At 35.3% G+C, this 22,720-nt stretch overlaps 1 protein-coding gene across 2 annotated transcripts; it reads right to left on the reverse strand.

Moving 5' to 3' along the window:
* Window positions 1–685: 685 nt before the first annotated feature.
* Window positions 686–22,700, reverse strand: LOC104893308 (amine oxidase [copper-containing] gamma 1-like). 2 transcript variants are annotated; one of them, XM_048644710.2, is made up of 4 exons: window positions 21,966–22,700; window positions 3,691–4,379; window positions 2,940–3,053; window positions 686–931 (listed from the first exon to the last, which is right to left on the reverse strand). In XM_048644710.2, the coding sequence occupies exons 1-4, from the start codon at window positions 22,471–22,473 to the stop codon at window positions 899–901; spliced, it is 1,344 nt and encodes a 447-aa protein (XP_048500667.1). In that variant the 5' UTR covers window positions 22,474–22,700; the 3' UTR covers window positions 686–898. The 2 variants fall into 2 exon arrangements, with proteins under 2 accessions (XP_048500667.1, XP_048500666.1); XM_048644709.2 differs by lacking the exon at window positions 686–931 and having other exon boundaries at window positions 2,788–3,053.
* Window positions 22,701–22,720: the final 20 nt, after the last annotated feature.

Below are 22,720 nucleotides of genomic sequence, written 5' to 3' on the forward strand. Positions count from 1 at the left end.
CAGCTAACCTTGGATTAGTTATCCACACGATCAGCACACGACCGCAATGTTGCTCTAATACCATTTGTAACAGCGGACCCAGATGGAGTTGAGTCAATTGTCACCAATGTGTATCCAAGGCCAACAACTGTGTTTAATAACGAAAACAAGTTCTTGCAGCGTATTTGATCCTCAATCATGCATATATACCCTGAGAAACATCCTAGGAGGTCACTCATCCCTAGACTATTCCCATCCAAGATTACTTAACTTTGGAGTATATTATTAAATGATCTCCATAAATGAAAAATGCATCTTGTTAAATCTCTTTAAAGAAATCATAAGTGGTATTATAAAGATAATGTCAAATAAAAAAAGATAAAATAAGATAACTTAAAATAAAATAAAATAATTTCAGATAAGTCATAATAAGTTAATCAAACATAGCCTTCTACGTTTATCACTAAGGAATCTTTGATATTGAGTTAAAATGAGAATGGATAGTACTCGGCATGTTGGTAGGCATAGGGATTCTAGAATTGAGTATATTTAAACTAGATATATGTTTTTTCTTTGGACCCTCCTTATTAATGGAGAACCACCCAATAAAAATAGAAGATTAATTGAGTAATATAGATTGTATTACTATAAAGTTTCAACCAAATAAGATTACCCAACTTTACTTTTTAAGGAAAATATCAAAGAATAATAAAGGTATGTGCTATTATTTCAGGAAGACTATTCAATGGCTCCAATAAAATTGTCACAAAGTCTTATAAAAGACGGTCGCACGTTAGTCTTAACGTGAGACCTTCCAAGTTCAACATTGAGCTGGGGAAAAAAGACGGAGGTGCGACGCCGAGGTGGGGGAAAGAGATCGAGGTGCGGCTCGGGGTTGTCGGTTCCTTGGAAAAACTATTCATCTCTCCATCTTCACTTCATCTTCTACACTCTATAACAAAATCTTCATATCATTCAAAAATCTTCATTTTTGATCGAATTGAATTAAATTAGAAAATTAGAAATGAGGATAAACAGAGTACTAGCAGAAAATGAAGATGAAAAGATGGGGGAGCTAAGTCAAATGAATCCATCTTTTTAATTTGATCGATTGCTGACTTTTATGGCGCTTTGGCATGAATTAATTTCATGATGATTATTGACATGTGTGATCTGAATTTTGGCATGATTAAAGGTCACTATGCTACCAATTTAGTTACTATATGTAAATTGGCTTGATTATAGTTATTATTAGGGTCACTATGAAAAAAAAAAATTATTGCGAGTATGTAGTTGTGTGTTCATAACTATGTATTTTGGTATTGTAGCGTGATTTCTAGTTATAGTTATAATTTTTCAATTAGTTAAGGAATTTAAATAATTAGTTACGTATTTTTGGCTCTTAGTTATGGTTTTTTGATTCACAGTTAGCTTTTTGCTTAATAGTTATGAAATTGGGATATATAGTTATGATTTTTAAGTTATTAGTTATTAATTGTGGTTAATAATTATGGTTTAATTTTATGGTTGATAGTTGTGATTCTTGCTATATTAGTTATTATATTCTGATTAATAGTTATGATATTTTGATATTTAGTTTTTTTTTACAATAAATATGACTTTTTGTTTTTTTTAGTTCCGATTTTATGGCTAATAGTTTCAAACTAGAAAATAACTGAAAGATTATAATGATAGCATATGAATAATTATTTATTAATTTCATGAGTAACAATGATGCCTAGTTTTATGGTTATTGTTTTGATATTTGGTTAACAATCATACTTTGAAGGTTGATAGTATGGGCAGTCAATAGTTATGATTTTAAGGTCATTAGTTTTATTTATTGTATGCACTAGTAAACATTGTTTTTGCATTGGTTATTTGATGTTGCCATAACTAGTGCAAAGATGCGATAGTTATTTATGAAAGAGAGAATTAGTGCATTAATTTTTTGAGAAAGAGAGAATTATATTTATACATGATACTGAAATTATGGCCAATAAAATGCATTATAATCTTAATTTTATGATAAAACTAATATACTTCAGTGCTTAACTAATATATTTCAGCGTTTAACTAATATACTTCAGCGTTTAACTAATACACTTCACCGCTTAACTAATTCACCCATAAGCAATTTAAGGCTAGCATAACTAATAGGTGCAAGCGCTTAACTAATTCAACTACTGGTTTGATGCACTCGCGTGATGTCAGCATTACATCATTGGTCTCATGTTAACACTAACGTGAGACCGTCTCACCAAAAATGGACTCTAAAATTGTTCTCGTCGTAATTGCTTGAACCTAAATCCTTTGTTTATATTCACCAATTTTGTCTTTTTATTTAGTTTAGTTAAGGAAAATTCATTTTTAATAAGTCAGCATTTGGTTGATCATTACAAAATAAGTCAATCTTTTGAATATCTTAGAACAAGTTAACCTTAGATCTACCTATGCTGTAAACGAGTTAACGACTTTGAAATTATGATACGTGTCACATTTTAATAGGATGACATTGCGATTTAACTCATTTATAGCAAAAGTGGATACAATATTAACTTATTCATAGTTTATTGAAAGGTTGACTTATTTTAAGAAAAAAAAGGTTAACTTATTAAAAATATTTTTTCCTTTAGTTAAAGGAAGTCTAAAAATATATATTCAATTAACATCCTATAAATAAATACTACAAAATTGAATACCTATAGAACCATAAATTTTAAAAAACCTTACATGTTTCTACAAGACTATAACACATTATAAATGTTAGTTTGCCTGCCTTTTTTTATGATAAATATGTTTATTTTATCTATTTCTAAAACCAACTCAATCAATAATTAAGTTTAAAACCAAAAATTAAGTAGTCGATATTATACAAGTTATATTGTAGCCATTCTAAAATCATCCATTATTGCAATAACAAATAACTTCAAGTTAATGCATTCAGAATGAAAACCAACCTCAATTCTAATTAGTCCGTCGATTTGAAATATCCAATCCATGATGTAGTCATAGTTACCTATTGAAGGTACCATTCTAACTACTAGAGTCACCTTCGATCTCTGTTCATAAATCTACGAATAATGGGTAAAAAGAAGCAGATCAATAATTAAACGTTTAATTAAAACGAAATTTATCCTTGATTATTCTTAACATACTTTGTCTATAAAATAGATTAATCTTAGAAATATGTAAAAAAAAAAAGTAACTGATTAAGTACACTTATTGTGTAAAACAACTTTAAAAAAAATATTGTCAAAAAGTATCATTTATGATTTTGTTTTTTTTTTTTTTGGTTGCATTTTGTTGCAAAAAGGTACCAATTGTTGGATTTCAGTGAGTTGACCAAATGTTTCAATGTCGTTGGCCACAACGGGCAAATAAAAATCACAGAACCATTTCTAGAATACTTGGTGAACTCACAGGGTTCGGACTAGATGTATCTTTTTGCAACAAAAAAGTTATAAAAGATAGTTTGTGACAATATTTATTTATAATGTGGTTTTTTTGCCAAAAATATACTTCTTTCTAACTTGTATGTGGTTTGTTACAATTTTTTCTATATAGTATCATATTTTATTTGTTGGTATTTTCCTTGATGAATTATATATTAAGGTAGTTGGAACATAAAAAGTTACATGACAAAATTTAAAATGCCACCCATTCAAAATTGAGTTAACGTAAATATATTTCAATTTTTTTGTATGGTACCTCTTCTCCAGCAACATAATTGTTAGTGTGACTCCATGCGATATCGCCTGCATATCTCTCGAATACACAAATCACATTGGATTGAATAAATGGTGTTCCATCACTTGTTACAAGCAGCCCGTCCATATAATATGCATTTTTAGGGCAATCATTAAGCGGGTCAAGTGCCCTTGTGGATAACCCGAGCCCATAATCACCAGCATCCAAATACGTCTTGAAATACCAAGCTTCAGTCGGATCCATATATGGTACAAACATCTCTGAAACCATCCCTTTATACATTACACTTTTCAACTTTCCACTTTCCGGGTCCTCAAACATGGCTCTAGAGACGATCACACCAGCTCTAGGATCATGTTTGAGGTGAAATTCCCAATTTGCCCATTTGATTAAGTGGTTGTTTTCTACGATGAAGCTTGGACCTTTGGGTTGCTCCATGGATATTGGGTTGATGGGCTTGGTTTTCTTATGGGTGTTGTTTGGGCCTGAGTTAGGATAGCCTATGTCCACAGCATTTGGGATGGGGATGTGCCTTCCATGATCGGAGATCTCCACCACTTGATTTGTGTCTAAATCAACAACTATTGTCAACCCTTCGATTGGTCTCATGTACAAACTAACAGTATCTTTCATGGAAAAACATTGTATCTTTATTATCCTTCTATTTCCCTCATGCTTTCCGAACCACCCTGCACATAACAATGCATAGGTAAAAATAACACAGGTCGAATTTATGCTAACATGTAGTTTCTGGCTGTCAAAACATATGTGTGCATTAGCATGTTTTGACGGCCAAATTGTAGGATCTGAGCCGCGAGGTGGTGATCACAAATCACAATACCTAACAAGGATCAGATCTAAGACAGTTAATTAAGAACAATTCACCATAAATATTTCACCAACTAATATAGTTCACCAATAAAGCCAATAAGAGACAACGAGTATGAGATATAAAGGCAGAAAAAAAGATGCAATCAAGAAGCAAGAATTATACGTTAGATGTGAAAGATAAAAACCATGGGACTTTTGGGAAGTCCACCCTTTAATTCTCTCTATTATGATATATTGCAGGTAAAGAAAATCGAAATCAATCTCATAAAGTTTTACAATCCACCAAAAAGAACATATATGATAGAATAACAATTTGATGAACAATACTAAAAGATATCACCGAAACATAGGAGCTTTATTCAGCCCATGTCCTGATGAGCCAAAGCACTCATTGACAATCTTGTATCCTCTCCAGCAAGCCAAAAGAATTCAGAAAATTCCATTGGTAAAAACTAATGAGAAAAGGAGTAAAAAGTTTTTTTTTTTTGCTAATTAAGAAAGTAGGTTAATGAAACCACAATTTTACAACCTAACCAAACTTAAAAGGAGAGAAACCAACTAGGTTGAACTCCTTCACCTTTACGCAGGTAAAACAAGCCATCTTAGGCAACTAATTACAATGTTCTAGACCAATTGTAGTCCTTCCTATAAATCTTTTTAGGTAACATTGCCCAAAGTCTAGCTTTTGTGCGGCATTTCATTTGTTTTCACAACAAATCTGACACTAGGAATACATTATTGCCGGTAGCTAGAGACTAGAGTTCCTACTATGCCATATCAAGTATACGAGAGCTGTAAGTCTAGCTAATATTACTTGCCTTTGCAACTTGGATCTTCTTCCATTCTAAATGTTCCTGAGTAATTGTTGCAAATCAGTAGAACTTGATGAAATTCTGACCCATTATTTAAGGTGCTTTAAACATTCACTGCTGTATTGACAAGTGAAAAACAAGTGCCCATGATCTTCCCTAAAATCAGCACAAATCATACACAAATCTGTTTGACTTATCCCAAGCTGTGCTAACTTTGCAGTAGTTTGGAGCTTGGACTGCACAGCTAACCAAAGAAAGAATCTATGTTTGGGAATAGATAATCTATTCTAAATAATTTTATCCCAGGTGACAGATTGCTGCTCCACAATAAGTTCGTAATATACAGCTTTAATGGAATAAGCTGTCATACTACTACGTTTAGTGTGTGAAAAAATTTGCTTCAGTTGTTCTTTCACCATACAAATCCTCTTCCAATACCAGCTTTCCCCTAATGCAGGCTCATAATTCCACCAATCTGCTCCTTTCAAATATATAGAATTGATCCATTAAATCCATACATTGTCCTGCTTCGAAGTAATAGCCCAAACATACTTGCCCAAACTAGCAGTGTTCCAAACAATGATATTTCTAAATTCCAGTCCCCCTACAGACTTTTGTGTGCACACCTAATCCCAGGTTATTATCCCTGGTTTAGAACAAAAGTGTTGACCAATCCATAGGAATGCTCTACATATCTTACTAGTAGAATTATTGCTTATTGTTGCGGTGATATTGCTGCGGTTTTACCTATACGCAGCAATATATCACGTTAAAAGAAAAGATAAATTAAAAATAACCATATTGTTGCGGTTCTCGACAGAAACCGCAGCAATATTGTTTCAACGAAAAAAAGTTTGAAAAAAAGTTAACATTTGACCATACATATTGTTGCGGTTTCTTACAAGAACCGCAGCAATATATTAAAAAATTAATATTTTAATATATTACTGCGGTTTTTGTCAGAAATCGCAACAATATATCTAACCAAAAAAAAACCCTAAATATAAGTTAAGTGGGGCGCCTCTCTCCCTCTCAAATCTCCCTCTCATATATCCCTCTCTCTCGTGTAAACCCTAAAAAATACTCTCAACCGCTCTTTCTCTCTTCCCTCTCTTTTATTTCTCCCTTTCTCTTCGTGGGAATCTCCCTCTCTCTCTCTAAACTCCGGTCATCATCCCTCTCTCTCTTCCTTTTCGTTCGTCCTTCGTTCCACCAACCTTGATCGGCCATTTGTTCCAACAACCTTCGTCGATCGTTCGTTCGTTGGTCGGTCGTTCATTCTTTTCTCCTGAAACTCGAAACCCTTAATCCCTTCATTCCTCGCAACTTTCGTCGGTCGTTCGTCCCTCCTCTATCTCGTCGAAATCGGACCGACGGTTTAATCCCGACCCACTACGTCGGCCCTTCATTCCGAAGCATGGTTTCGTAGCCTGTGTCCCGCCAAAATTCCCCTGACAACCTTAGATTCGAACTTGGCGTCGTTCACTTGGCGTTGGCAAAAGGGAAAAGGCGAACTTTCGTCGTTCACTTGTTCTTTTTTTTCCTTTTTTTTCGTTCTTTTCGTTTCTTACGTTTTTTTTTTCTTTTTTTTAGATATGTAAATTTTATTTTTTAGGATTTTTTTTATTTTTAGGATTCATTTTTTAGATCTGTGAATTTGATGTTTTAGGATTTTTTTTATTTTCAGTTTGTTATTTTTAGGATTCATTTTCTATATTTGTAAATTTTATGTTTTAGGATTTTTTTTATTTTCAGTTTGTTATTTTTATGATTCATTTTTTAGATCTGTCTAACTGTTGTTTTTTATAATTTTTTGTTAAATCTGTAATTATATTTTATTTTTTTTAATTAATCATTTAGTTGTATTTATCAATATCAGGCTCATTTGCAATACATTTGGGGGTTGAGTATGGTTTTACTCTTTCAAATTTAATCACGAAATGCAAAAAAAAAAAAAAATTACCTGCTTAGCGTCTATTGCTGCGATTTTAGGTAGAAACTGCATCAATACGCGTATTTTTTATTATTAAATACAACATATTGCTGCGGTTTTCCCTAGAAACCGTAGCAATATGCTGTACTATTCTGATATAAAATACTTATATTGTTGCGGTTTTTCCCGGAAACCGCAGCAATGTGTTCAAATATTGTTGCGGTTTAAAATCGCAGCAATATATTAATTACCTATTGATGCACCCTTGATTGTTGCGCGGCCAAAACCGCCGCAATAGGCCACCTAATGACCGCAGAAATAAGCATTTATTCTACTAGTGTCTTGTTAATTTCAGTCAGCACACTTTTGGGAAGTATAAATACTTAAGCCCAATAAACATGAAGGCTAAGTAATACAGGGTTGACAAGTTAAACCTTGGTAGAGTAGGAAAGGTTCCTTGAGCTCCAAATTCTAACCGTTGCAGTCATTTTATGTATGAGAGCTTCACATTGACCAGCACTAATTTTCTTTGCACAAATGGGCACCACTAGATACCTAAATGGTAATGATTGTTGAGTGAAACTAGAAGCCATAGCAACTCTTTGAACATCCTCTTCTTGCATTCCACAAGTGTAAAAAACTGATTTATTTATGTTTGCTTTCAATCCAAAAGTGTCTGAAAACAATTTAAATGCCCTCAGCATAAGGTGAACAGACACATAATCTCCTTTGCACCACATGATCAAATCATCAGCAAAACACATATGTGTGAGTTTCATTTCTTTGCATCTAGGATGGAAATGGAATTGTTCTAATTCTCCAAGCTTTGTCAAAATCCTTGACAACTATTCCATGCATATAACAAAGAGAAAAGGAAAAATAGGATCCCCTTGTCTCAATCCTCTAGAAGACTTTAAAAAGCCTTTCATACTACCATTCAACATCAAGGAGAACATAAGAGTTGAGACACATTCCATAATGAGTACAATAAATGATGAAGGAAATCCCAAAGCTTGCATCATCTCATTAAGAAACTCCCAGTTTACTGTATCATAAGCTTTTTGTAGATCTATCTTCATTAAGCAACTAGGCTTCACCTGTTGTCTTAATGCTTCACCATGTCTTGAATGACCATGATGTTGTGAGCTATGAATCCGCCATCCACAAATCCCCCCTGAATCTCCATGATTAAATCACGCAATACTTCTCTCAGTCTGCCACACATACCTTGGTAACACATTTGTATAGTGTGTTACAACATGATATATAGGCCTGAATGCTATCACATCTGTGGGGCATTTTGTCTTAGGTACTAGTGTAATTACAGTGGTATTCAATGCTTTTAATACCTTTCCTCCTTGTAAAATATCTAACGCACCACTAATAACCTCATTCCCCACAATAGACCAAGTGTCTCTGTAAAAGTATGTTCCAAAACCATCAGTTCCTAGAGCTTTATCTCCAAGGATTGAAAACAAGGCTTTCTTCACTTCTTCTCTGGTATAAGGAGCTGTGAGAATAGCATTGTGCTCTTCAGTCACAAGAGGGCCCTTCTGAACTAAAGCTGCATTGACTTTCTTCCTGCTCTGAACATTTAAACCCAACAATTTCTCATAGTAGTTTAAAAAACCATTAGAGACGGTTTCAGTTGAGTCATGCAATTCACCAAATTCATCATATATAAATGTACACTTAATTATTCAATCTTCTGGCTTTGATACTTTGATGAAAGAGTTTGGTATTTTCATCTTTATCCTTAACCCATGACATCTTGGCTTTTTGAGTTAAAAATTCCAAATACGCAGTGTGCTTAAGATGAAATTCTTTTACTGCTTCTAACTCAGCTTCTGCATATGATTCTACCCCTGGATTGATCTCATGCATTAGTGCCTGAGCTGTCAACATTCTCTAAGGTTCCCGAAGTTCTGCTGCTTGTATATTAGAAAAACCTTCCTTATTTAGCTCCTTTAAAGCTAGCTTCACACTTTTAAGCTTTTGCATAATTTTATACATTTTTGTGCCATGTATGTTAATATTCCAAGCACTACTCACTCTTGCTTCAAAATGTGGAGAGATCTTCCACATTGTATAATATTTAAAAGGCTTTTTACCCTCTGTATCAGTGGGATAAATAGCTCAAACAGCATGGGAGTGATCAAACTCCCCCTCACACTGGACGCATACTTCAGCTGAAGGAAAAACATTTTGCCAAGCCTGATTATCCATGACTCTATCAAGCTTAGAGAAGACTCTAGCATACCCTTGTTGCTTGATATTCCAAGTGAAGAAGAGACCTGTACTCTTGACATCTTCCATTGCACAGGCAATTATACATTCCCTTACATCCCTCATTTCAATCTCCCTCACTTGAGAGCCAATTCTTTCATCAACATTCATCACATAATTCAAATCCCCACACAACATCCAAGGATCAAGAGTGTGCAATAATTTCAAATCTTCTCATAACTTGATTCTTTTATTTCTTTCATTATAAGCATAAATGAAAGTGCAATAAAAGGCATTACTACCACTAACAGGTTGTAATAGGCAATGAATCAATTGACTAGTAAATTTGATAATGTTTACCTGAAAACTCTCAGGCTTCCGTGCTAAAAGAATTCTCCTCCATTGTGAAAGCTAGAATTGCTAGTGAATCACCAGCCTCTAAGAGGGCGTTTGGTTCATATGATTTTGGTATGAGGTATGGGTTTAGAATGAGCAAAAAACTCATACTTAGTGTTTGTTTACAAAATTAAAAGATTTAAAACCAATACCTCAAACCCATAAGGTATGCGGTTTAGAAACCCAAGGGGGTAGGTGGGTATAGCTCATACCAATACATCAAGGTATCAAATAGAAGAAAAAAAATTCATTACCAAATAAAACCAAACACATGGTATTAGGTATCAAGTTCCAAACCTATACCACCTTGGTTTCATTCCTGATTCCAAACCCATACCACCTTATGAACCAAACACCCCCTAAGAACTTTCGGATACAAGATCCCTAGATTCCTAGCTTTTATTTTAGTTCCCAATAGGCTAACAACTCCAAAAGCAAATTTGTGAATAAAATTTTTCACATTGGTTTGCTTATTGGAGCTATTCAAAACTCTCACATTCCAACAAAGTAACTTATCCATTCAAATCAGGAGGTTCTCCCCCCTCCTTCCCTTCTTATCACCTGCTGCTCTTGCTGCAATACTACACTTCCTGTATTATGTCCTTCAACCCTGTCCAAAGCTTGGAAGTGATTTTGAGTATTAGTTATAGTAATAGTAAAGGTTCTAACCCTGATAGGTTTCAATGCTCTTTGGAAACCTTCCTGATCAACTTTTTTTTCTGGAGATTACCTGTGTATCTACTGTATGCACAATATTATCAGGAGGAACTATAACTATTGTCTCTGTAGTTGCAGCATTTGTGTTCATAGAAACAGGAACTAGAGAGCTCTTAACATGTGCTTTGGAAGCCTTAGGAACCCAGACTTTCTTACTCTTCTTCCTCCTACACTCCTGAACAACATGCCCAAATCCATGACAAAAATTACATTGACTTGGCATCAATTCAAATACCACAGGTACCGCAATCAAACACACATTTTCATACCAAAAATGAATAACTTCAGGAAGTTTCCGATCAATCTTAACCGCTACTACTATACGAGCATATTGAAGTTTATCTCGATTCCTATTAGCATCATCTCTGTTGATTAGATCACCAAGTTGTGATACAATCTTGTGAAGAGATTTCTCTCCCTAGTACTTCAAGTTCAGCCTCAATTGAACCCAAACATGCAGTGTTTTAAGCTCCTCTTTCTCAAAATCAAGTTCTGATGACCATGGTTTCACAATCAATGGTTTCTTGTCAAAAATAATGTCCTGCTAACACTCTATCTCTCGAATCCATTGTTGCGAACCTTACAAGATATATACCCTTCTTCATCATAGCTACTTTATCCACCTTAAGTGATCTCCAGATCCTCCTTAAAAAACCTCTTATCACTTGAGCTGGGGGATTTGCTCCAACTACATAACATATCACTGATTAGTTCCGAAAATTAGTTTCCTCCTGTAAAAAGTATTTTTGGTTTTAACTTTTATTTTAGCTTTTTTATTGTCCTAAGTCTCTTCCTAATAGTTGTTGATGCACTACCAATGATGACCTGTTATTAGTGACCGACCTGTCACTAGTACAGAATGGACGATTTGTGTCGGATGCAAAGCGCCCATTTGCGTCGGACATGGGTCTGACGGCACAAGTCTCGACGCAGATCAGGATAAAGGATTTGCATCGGACAACGATGCAATGCAGTTGATAAGCTATTTGCCTCGGACCCTGCTCTACCTGCGACGCAGATGGATACAGCAGCCCAGCAAGTCAGACCCATTTGCGTCGCACTTTGTCTTACATCCGACGCAAATGGGGTAATTTTTGTTAAAAAAAATAATTCACGTAAACATGAAACTACAAGAATGGAATACATCTGAATCTACACAAAATTAATCCTAAAAATGAAAAAACGCATACACAATTAAACTTAAATTCGCGAATCGAAGGCAGAAGAATAAACCATAACGGTGATATTAAATAGTTGCTTAACAATGGAGAACTTCCTTCGCTAAAAACGAAATTCAGTAAAACTAATAAAGAATAAAGCCTAGCAAGATCTGAAGTGTGAATACAGAGTTGAATCAACTTCCTTCGCTAAAAACAAAATTCAACAGAAACTAATAAAAACAAAAAAAGAAAATCAACGAAAGCAATCAACCATAATCTATACAAAATTAAAAACTTAAATATTCAGATCTAACATACAAAAAACGAAATTAAAAAAAATGAACCTAGAAAAACAAAATCAGATCTAACATACAAGAATGAAACTACACTAAATATATTTTAAAAAAAAATTAAATCGCCAAAATCAGAGCGAACTTCGTTCTTTCTTCAAATCTCGTTCTTCTTGAATTTTCGTTCATGAATTTGAGAAAACAGTTTCGAGAAAATCGGCCTTCAATTTGGGGAAAAAATCGATGAAAAATCGCCCTTTGTTGTTGGTGTTGTCGGTGTCGTCGGCGCTGAAGATTCGCTCGCCGGAAAACGGAGTTTAGTTGATGGGAACTTGAGAACTTGAAGTGAAGAAGCAGATGGTTCAATTTGAAAAGAAACCAAAGAGATGGTGGGGTTTATAGAGAGAAACGGCTGAGAGAAATGATGAAACGACTGAGAGTCGATGCGAGGAATTAGGGTTGAGTGTGGGGTGGAGAGTGAGAGAGAGAGAGAGGAGATGAGTGACGGCGTGCCATGAGGAGTTGATGCGAGGAATCGGGTTTTTGAAATAAAAAAGGAAGTGGGCCTCGTGGCCTTGGTATCTGCGACGCACGTTGAATAAGGTGCGACGCAAATTGGGATGTTGCAACGCACCTAAGGCACGTGCGACGCATATATCTCGTATCTGGTACTTATGTACCCATGTTATGCGTTACAATCCTCTTTACGTGCGACGCAAATTACTTTATTGCGTTGTTTTGCCTTTCATGCGATGCAAATGAGGCGAAGCAAATCGTCCTTTTTCTACTAGTGTGTAATTCTGTCCTTTTTATTCTCTAGTGATTATTCTCAGTTTTTTTTCCTAGAGTAAATATATATATATGATGCAATGAAATCAAGCTGAGGTAGCAGGGTTTTTTATGAATCCATACAACAACTCTTTACAGTCGTTTCCCTACATTCTTATTGTTCTTCATTTCCTGACAACCTTTGAGGTAAACTAAGTAACACATTTAGAAGATCATTGGGAATGATTTGGTTTTCATGGTATTAGAGCTACCAAATAATTCTTATCAAGTATTGATACAACTCGTTAACTTAGACACTTTGAAATCATCCAAAAAAATTCTTCTTTCCTTCTGTTATCAAACCAAACAACATGCTACCTTGATTACCTTGAAAAGTTATCTATGTCTTTTCCCATCATCCAAAATCTTCTTTAATTGACCTGAATCATGTTAAGGATACATTTACTGATATGAAAAAACCATTGTTTATTCACCCCTCTGATGGAGCTACCTCCATACAAGTTGACAAGCTTTAAGGAGTTGTTGATTACAAGTCATAGAAAAGGAGCATGGAGATAAATCTTCTAAGAGGAAGTTAGGCTTTGTCACTGGTGACACAGTCAATGAGCTTCAAGATGAGGTAAAATATGAACTCTGGGAAATATGCAACAATATGGTAGTAGCATGAATTTATAACAATGTATAACCTACTATTAAGAAATCAATTATATACGTTAAACTCAACTAAGAGACATATATAAACAACTGGAGGCCAAATTTGCCTTCACAAACGGATCTAGGAAGTATAAACTAAATAAATATATATATATGAAATCAAACTGAACAATCTCACAGTGAATGAATATTATACTACTCTCTTAATGATAAGGGAATAGTTGGAGTCTATGAACTTGTTGCCAACTATCACTAACCCTAATGAAGAAATGAAGAAGTTTATTGATAACATAAACCAGCAGAAAGAAGGATCTATGTTGTTCTAATTCTTGAATCGATTGGAGCCTAAATATGGAACTCATAAGAGTCAATTGATGCTTATGTTAACCCTACTTCCTACAGTTGAGACTACATGTTTTGTTTCACAGCAAGATGAATCATAAAGAGAGGTTCTAAGAACTTCAAAACTTGAAATTGAAATGTCATCAATGTTCACTAAAAATGTGAATGAAAAGAGCATGACTGTGTGTTAAGTGTGTAGCAAAAAAGGACACAATGCTGAGAAATGTTGGTATGTCACTGCCTCACTAGAAACTTTCCAAAATGGCATCCCAAGCATGGCAAACAAGTGGGTTACTGGACCACAGTGGGAAGAAGGTGGAGGTTCTAGGGTGAAATGTAATGCAACCAAGCAAAACACGTCTAGGATGGCTGCAAATATATGTCAAGGGGAGCATGGGTTGTTGTTTACTCAACAACAAATAGAACAACTGGTCAAGTTGTTACCAGCCATGACAGCTCAAATGAATGTTAAGCGATGAAAAACTGATGATGAGATTGATCACCACTTTTCAAGCATGATCTCATGCTTCCATCCTGCAGATACTCCAGAGGAGTGGATTGTGGACTCTGGACGGAGAATCTGATCACATCACATCATCAGTGAGCAAGATAAGTGATGTGGTCAGAGCTCCAAACTCACCAAAAATGAAGTTGACTACAGGAGCAAGAACTGAAATCACAGTCTAAATCTTATAAAGGAGCTGAGCTTAAAAAATGTGCTTTGTGTCCAAAATTTAAGGATAACTTGGTCACTGTGCAGAATCTGGTTAGAGATGAAAAATATGAAGTTCAATTCTTTCCTGAGAAATGTGTGATAAGAGATAGAAGCTCAAAACATGTGAAAGGTGTAGGTCATAAGAGAAGTGACATATACTAACTAAACACTGCACCCAATGCCTACCTTACCTCAAAAAAGAACCCTAAACTAGAAAACAACCCTCTAAGCCTACCAAAAGATAAATCGGATCAATTTTCCTTGTGGCACCACATGTGCATCCCTCTCAAAACTATAACCATTGATGTTGTTAAGCCTCACATTCAAAATAAAAACCTCATATGTCTCATGTCTAACTTTGTCAAACTTCCATTCACTATCAGCACCTCTCATCCAACTAAACCATTCGAACTCATTCATATCAACATTTGGGGGTTTTACAGAGTGTGTAGTAGAGGAAAATACAGGTATTTCTTGACCATTGTTGATGACAACACTAGATTAACATGGATTTACTTGCTGGAATATAAATCTTAGTCTCTGAGTACCTTGGAAGCTTTCATGAGCTATGAAAATAATCACTTCAAGAAAAGCATAAAGTACTTGAGGTCTGATAATGCTCTGGAATTCAATGATAAACCTTGCAAAGAGTTATTCACTCAACATGTAATTATCCATCAAACATCATGTGTAAAAAGGCCTCAACAAAATACAAGAGTTAAGAGGAAGCACAGAAACATTCTAGAAGTGTCAAGAGCCATCAGATTCCAAGCCTCTATTCCTCTCATGTAATGGGGAGACTGTGTCATGACTACTGCCCACATTATAAATAGATTACCTATTCAAGTCCTTAACAACAAAACTCCATATGAAATTTTACACAACGAAAAACCCACCTATCATCATTTCAAGGTAATGGGATGCCTAGCCTTTGCTTGTAATCCAGATCACCATGATGACAAATTTCATTCTAGGGGTGTGCCCTATCTGTTCATGGGCTATCCACCTACACAAAAGGGGTACAAGCTCCTAAACTTGGTCACCATACTCATGTTTGTTTCTAGAGATGTCTTATTCCATGAAAATATATTTCCCTTACAAAATGATGCCTCACAGAGCTACATGAATCCTATTCCAAACCCTACACCTAGCAACTCTCAACCTATTTTTGATGACAATTGGTTCATGCAAGATGAACTTGAACAAACATGTGACACCATTCTTGTTACAACATCTCCTCAACAACCATCTATGACAACCACACCTATAAACACCTCTCCTAATCCATCTCCTTCCAGATTATCTACACCTAAATCTACACCACCTGCCTATATCCTTAGAAGAACAACAAGACAAATCACTCAACCAACCCGGCTTCAAGACTGCCAAACACACATGTACAAAACTAGCTCTAATTACAACCTGGAATCTCCCTCGTATGTAACCTATGTCACAGACACTGTTGTGCATGACTCATTTTTTTTTGCTTCCTGGCTGACCTCACATCCAACCCCAAACCTACGTACTTTAAAGAAGTAATTCACCTACATTTGGTAGAAGCCATGAATAGAAAATTAGATTCATTGAAGCAAAATGATACATGGAATGTAACTCTTTTACCACCTGGAAAAGTGGTTATGCTATGTAAATGATTATTCAAAACCAAGTACAATCCACATGGAAGTGTTGAAAGGTACAAAGGTAGACTGGTCATTTTAGGGTGTAATCAAAACATGGTGAGGATTATGTTGAAACCTTTGCACCTGTTGTAAAGATGAGCAATGTGAGAACAACGTTGGTTGTGGTCGCTATGAAGGACTGGCACACACTCCGAATGGATGTGACAAATGCCTTCTGACATGGTGATCTCAATGAACATGTATTCATGAAACCTCCACAAGGTTATACACACTTGGGTAGTAGGGTGAAGTTGAACTTTATATCTGGCAAAATAAGTTCACAAGTGGTATACAAAATCAAAAAAATCATTGTATGGGCTTGAACAAGCTCCCAGACAGTGGTTTTCTAAACTCTCACACACACGCTCATGAAGTTTGGATACACACAGTGCAGGTATGACTATAGCTTGTTCACCAAAACCAGTGAAACCAGCATCACCTTGGTGCTAGTATATGTTGATGATCTACTCATAGCAGGCAACAACATTGAAGATATGAAGAAGCTGAAAGATATGTTGCATAAATCTTTCCACGTGAAAGATCTGGTAGAGTTGAGGTATTTTCTAGGATTGGAAATTGAAAGATCTCAAGTTTCTTTCTTCATCTCATAGAGAAAATACACTCTGGATCTTCTAAAGGAACACCACATGATGGAGGAAAAACCATTATAATTGCCTATGGATCCTAACCTTAAACTCACACCTAATCAAGGTGATGTACTGCCATCTCCCACTGAGTATTAGAGGCTTCTAGGAAATTAATATACCTGACTATATTAAGACCAGACATAAATTTTTCTATGCAACTACCAACCAGCACATGCATCAACCTACAACTGTGCATATGCAAGCTCCAAAGAGGCTCCTAATATACCTACTTTGGTCCTACAGTCAAAGAATTTTACTTGCTTCCACATCAGCAGCAAGATTGACAGCATATTATGATAGTGATTGCGCAAGTTGTCCAATGTCAAGAATATCCACTCTGGTTATTGCATAAATCTCATGGCAAGCCAAAAAAATAAAGTGTGGTGGCAAGTTCAACAGCAGAAGCTGAGTATAAGTCCATGGCAATAACCACCTATGAAGTAATCTGGCTAATCACCCTTCTCAAGGATCTTGGCTAAGGAATTTACAACCTACCATTCTGAAATGTGATAAGTTACAATTGCAATTGCAGCCAACCCAGTTCTACATGAGAGAACTAAGCATTTGGAAGTTGATTGTCACTACATTAGGGAGAAAGTCAACTCAGGAGACATTGTTACAGAACATGTCTCTTCTATAAATCAGCTACTAGTTGATATCCTCACTAAAATTCTCCCAGTTCAACAACACAAAAACCTTCTGGCCAAGCTTGGAGCTTCCTCTGCTCACTCACTCTAGCTTGAGGGGGAGTAATGAGAAAAGGAGTAAAAAGTATTTTTACCTTTAGCTTTTACTTTTGCTTTTTTTTTTCCTAGGTATCTTCCGAGAAGTTGCAAATGTACATCACCACTGATGACCTATTATTAGTGAGCTGTAATTCTGTCCTTTTTATTCTTTAATGATTATTCTTAGTTTTTGTCCTAAAGTGAATACTCCCTCCGTCCCAAATTATTTGCTACATTTGCTTTATCACAAAGACCAAGGAGGGAGTGGGACTATTGCCATAACAAGAATTAACAAAAAAGCAAATAGGTAAATTGTGGGACTTATGTACTATATATAGAAATATTTACAAAAACCAAGGAGGGAGTGATGGCAAAGTTGTAAATAAAGTGTGGGACCTATGTACTATATATGGAAATAGTTGCAAATGTAGCAAATAAATTGGGACACACCTAAATGACAAAATGTAGCAAATAAATTGGGACGGAGGGAGTATATAGGGAAATTCCCAATGGTAGGCTCCTATTTTTTAAAATTCTCAATGGTAGATTCAACTTATTTTTTTTCCCATTGCTAGGCTTCAACTATTATTTATTTACTAAATATGACATTAGTGATAATTTTCCGTTAACAATCGGATTTTGACATTAATTAGGCGTTAAACCCCCTAAGTTAACTATGTTAAACCTAAATTAGCCTCTTTTCTTTTATTTTCTTTTTTTTCTTATACTGTTGCCACACTCCCGTTTCATTCACCCTCCTCTTCAAAACTCTTCATCTTCCCTATTGAAATACTTATCATTCAATTGCAACAGGGTTTCTTTTTGGAATTCAATTGTAATAAAAATTTCTTTTTCTTAATTAAACGCAAGGGAATAAGGTATAACTACACCGAACTGAATTCCCTTAATTTTATTTGATTGATATTCCTCTGTTTCTGGTATAATTTCTCACAAATTCGTCTCTGTTTCTGTGAATTCTATGAGGACATACAAAGAGTTGGTTCAGATTTTCTTGAGTATGATGCATATTGACATGGGTGTATTATTTTATGATGTCAATCTCATGAATTTTGATTTGTGGGCACTAAGCCACTAACCCACCTTGCAATTTTCAAAGTATCAATTTTTATTTTCAATATTTGCAAACTAGTTTTATGTTAAAGTATCAATCTTTATTTTATGTTAAAGCCACTAAATCTTTTACTTTTACCCACAATTGAATAAGTACTTGTTTCTACAGATTATGTAAACTAGTTTGAGAATCTAATAGGCCATACGAGTATTATATTATAAGAGGCATATATCATTTGTAAATTAATGTCTTAGACCTTTATACAAGAATCATAAATCTGCAAGTAGCCAAGTACTAGTATATTTTTAGTTTAATGTGAACAACTCTTTTTGATTTGGTTTTGCTTTTCATTAATGCTACATTTGGGTAAATTAAAAAAGTTGAGGCCTAGCAATGGGGAAAAAAAGAAGTTAAATCTACCATTGAGAATTCTTAAAAATAGAAGCCTACCATTGGGAATTTCCCGAGTATATATGATGTAATGAAATCAACGTGAGGTAGTAGGGTTTTTATTAATCAATACAACAGCTCTTTATAGTCTTTTTCCCTACATTATATTGCTCTTTATTTCCTATCAACCTTTGAGATGAACACTTTATCCGACAAACACTTTACCAAAAGTAGTCCTAAGTAATTCCAACAGGCCAATAACTCTTAGCTATCTAGTTTCCTCACTGTTTTTTCTGCTATGTGTCTCAATATATGTTGTACCCAATGCACCCCAAAGCTTTCAAGAGAAGCTAGAACATAAAAATTCACATTTGGTACAAAACCAGTGAATGAAATTTTAGACTTCCTGATTAAAACTTATTTGGTAGAAAGGATATGGAAGTAAAAAGGAAGTGGAAGGAAAGTTGTTACGTTCCAATGTTTGGCTCAAAAAATAAATTTAAATGAAAATAAATGGAAGAAATTGAAAGGAAAGACTCTTTAAGATTTACAATTTTCTTTCCTACCAAAAATGGGGGAATTTGGGAGGAAAGAGAAAATTTAAACTAGACAAGGGAAGTTTTCCTTTTCCCTTCCTTTCCCTTCCCTTTCCCTTCTTTTCGATTACTAAAAATGAACCAAACAAGTTGTTAAAATACAAGATAAAAAGACTTACTGTTCTTTTGAACTTAATCTTCAGTTTAGTTCTGTTTAGTTCAATTTAGTTCAGTTCATCTCACTTCAGTCCAATTCAGTTCAATATTTTAATTAGTACTCCCTCTGTATTTTTTTATCTTTCTCATTTAGAATCTTGACACTATTCACAATTAGAGAGAATCTTTTAGATTTTTCTCAATATATAAGAAAAAATATAGTCATGTAGGGTCTTGTTTGATTCGTCTCAATGAGTACTTTATTAATATTTAATTATTATGATTTTTACTAATATGTAATGAAAGATATTTAATGTGGAATAAGTGTATTGACAAACGTGCAAAGTCAAAATAGGAAAGATAAAAAATACAGAGGGAGTATTTTACTTTTAACCTTACTATTATTATTGTTGTTGTTATTCATATTATAATTTTCGCGTTATTATTTTTATTATTATTTATATTATTGTTATTAATATTTATATAATTATTATTATGATAGTTAGTGTTTTTATTATATTAATATTAATAATAAATATTGATATTATTATGTTAATAATTATTGATTATTATTATAGATTTTAGAAAAATAAAATATATAGTCCAACTCATTAAAGCTCAATTTAATTTAGCTTGTTTCAGTTTAGTTAAGATTCTCGTATTGCAAAAGAACGAAGTATTACTTGAATAGTTCTACAATAAGTGGGCTAACTATCCGCTAGACCGACAACTCCACAAGGCCACAACACAAACAAGGACTAGGAATCGTAAGGTACTAACTCAACTATGAAGTGAGAGTAGGGATGACAGTGGGCCGGGTCAAGTAGAAGACTCACCCCATCTCCGCCCAAGTGCAGTGGGGATGGGTCTAAATTTGGCGAGGATGGGGAGTAAAACCCCGCAATGGGTGGTGGAGCGGGTGTAGATTTTATTATATACCCGTCCTATTCCCGCCAGCCCCGCCCTATCCCTGCCCGCCCCGTCCCACCCCCGGCTGCCCTCCATATTTGTTATTAACATTCTATTTATATACTTATACTATAAATAATTTTATCTTGCAAATTATAAATATGTGGGTATGACGCGGGTACAAAGCGGGTGTGGGTACCCATGCGGGTGGTGGTGCAGGTATGAAGTGGGTACGAAGCAGGTGCAAGTATCCATGCGGGTGGTGGGGGGAGAATGGGTCTTGAACTTTCCCCCGCAATGGGTGGTGGGGCGAGAATGGGGATAAGGATGGAAATTCAATGTGAGTACAAGTGTGAAGGCACCGTCCTGTGCACCCGCTCCGCCCAATTGTACGTCATCCCTAAGTGAGAGGAACATTTGCAAAGTGCAAAGGCCATAGAATATTCCTACTTCCACCCACCTACAGCCCTAAGGCCTAACCAGTAACCACTAGCCACCCCAGTGGCGGATTCAAGGGGGGGCCTACCTAGGCCATGGCCCACCCCATGATTTTAGTTCTTTACTAGTATTAAATGTTGCAAATATTTACATACAATCATGGTAGTTCAGTTGGTATTAGCGTGTCTTTGACTTTTGCTTAGTTCTCAGGTTCAAAACCTGTTGTAGACTTTTTTTGCAAACATTTTGCCATTTTTTTAAAAAATATTTTTCTTCTTGATTACTGTTCCAGTTTTGAACATCTTCTCCCTTTAACTTCAGCATTTGATTCCTTGCTAGTTGCTTTCCTTCCTCTTATTATTTCTTTCAGATACAATATTATCTTTTTTTCTTTTTAGTTCTGTTAAATTGTTCCTTTTCTACCAAAAACTTCTAATTATTACTATACTACGTTTACTTTCTATTAGGTACTACTATACTTACTCTGTTACATCTGCTTTTTTTATACAACTAAAATTATCTTCATTGTTATAAGAATATTGGGTAGATTTTTGTAATTAAGGATAAAGAACTAAAAAGAAAAAAAAGTGTAACTACTTCATATCTTCAATATTTACCTAATTATGGATAGTTAAAGTTATTTTATATTTTTATGATAAAAAAGTATACGTCGAGTTTGGCCCACCCGATCTAAAATTCCTAGATCCGTCACTGAGCCGCCACCCCCCCCCCCCCTCTTCGCCACTCTTCTTCCCTCAAGCTATGCACAAAGGACTAGTACATCTTAAATTCCCATTGTACATGAAAATAAAAGGGTAACATATAGAGTAGAGTCGTCAAAGAAAATAAGAATCATACCTGGAGACAAGGATGCACAATTCACGTCCGCCAAGTTAACCCCACGGTCAAGGATGCTTTGATTGAACTCGGCACTACTAAATGTTGCACTCAGTGAAGCCATAATTTCCTCTGAGGTTGGAACTGGGTATCTAGACGATGGGATAGTCTTGACCTGACTCACATCGCCCAACTTCAAGTCCACAGAGAGCACGAGAATGGGTCCACCTTCAAAATTTGCAATGACTGAGATCTTTCTAAAAGATAAAAGATCACCTTTCCTCCAATTTAGAACTTGAGACTTAGGAGGCTCCTCTAAAGTCAAGGAGTAAACGGTGAAGGACTTATTAGCAGCATAGGAGGAGAGTATGGTTCGGACTCGATTTATCTCGTGGACCGTCACTGGATCCAGGGGATGGCGAGTTAGGGTGGTTGTATGGTTGTTAATGTGAGCTCTAGAGATAATTAAGAGTTGGAGAATGGCTAGGAGATGAGAAACAATATTGAGGTAGCAATTTTGTCTTTCCATGACAGAAATGTTAATGTACAATGATAGACTGGAAGGGTGCTAGCCACCTTATGTAGATGTGGGGTGCATTCAAGTGGCACAGTGGAAGTACTATATAAGATGGCGTACATACCATGTCTATACTAAAACAGGGCTACATTTAATTGACATATTACCAGTTATATATCGTTGTTGTGGCTTGAGAGAGACTCCCTACTCCCTACTATGACTAATGATGTACAATAATGGAGAAGAAGAGGGATCAAAC

The sequence above is a fragment of the Beta vulgaris genome, chromosome 5 (assembly GCF_026745355.1).
Source record: "Beta vulgaris subsp. vulgaris cultivar EL10 chromosome 5, EL10.2, whole genome shotgun sequence".
Classification (NCBI taxonomy): Eukaryota; Viridiplantae; Streptophyta; class Magnoliopsida; order Caryophyllales; family Amaranthaceae; genus Beta; species Beta vulgaris.

What these genes read in the sequence shown, in the direction of transcription:
- LOC104893308 (XM_048644709.2), bottom strand. Translation starts at nt 22,473, where the DNA reads ATGGAAAGACAAAATTGCTACCTCAATATTGTTTCTCATCTCCTAGCC. An exon ending in TTGTGCATCCTTGTCTCCAG is followed by an intron (nt 4,380 to 21,965) that starts GTATGATTCTTA and finishes TGTTATGTGCAG; the next exon opens with GGTGGTTCGGAAAGCATGAG. An exon ending in ATTATGTTGCTGGAGAAGAG is followed by an intron (nt 3,054 to 3,690) that starts GTACCATACAAA and finishes CATTATTCGTAG; the next exon opens with ATTTATGAACAGAGATCGAA.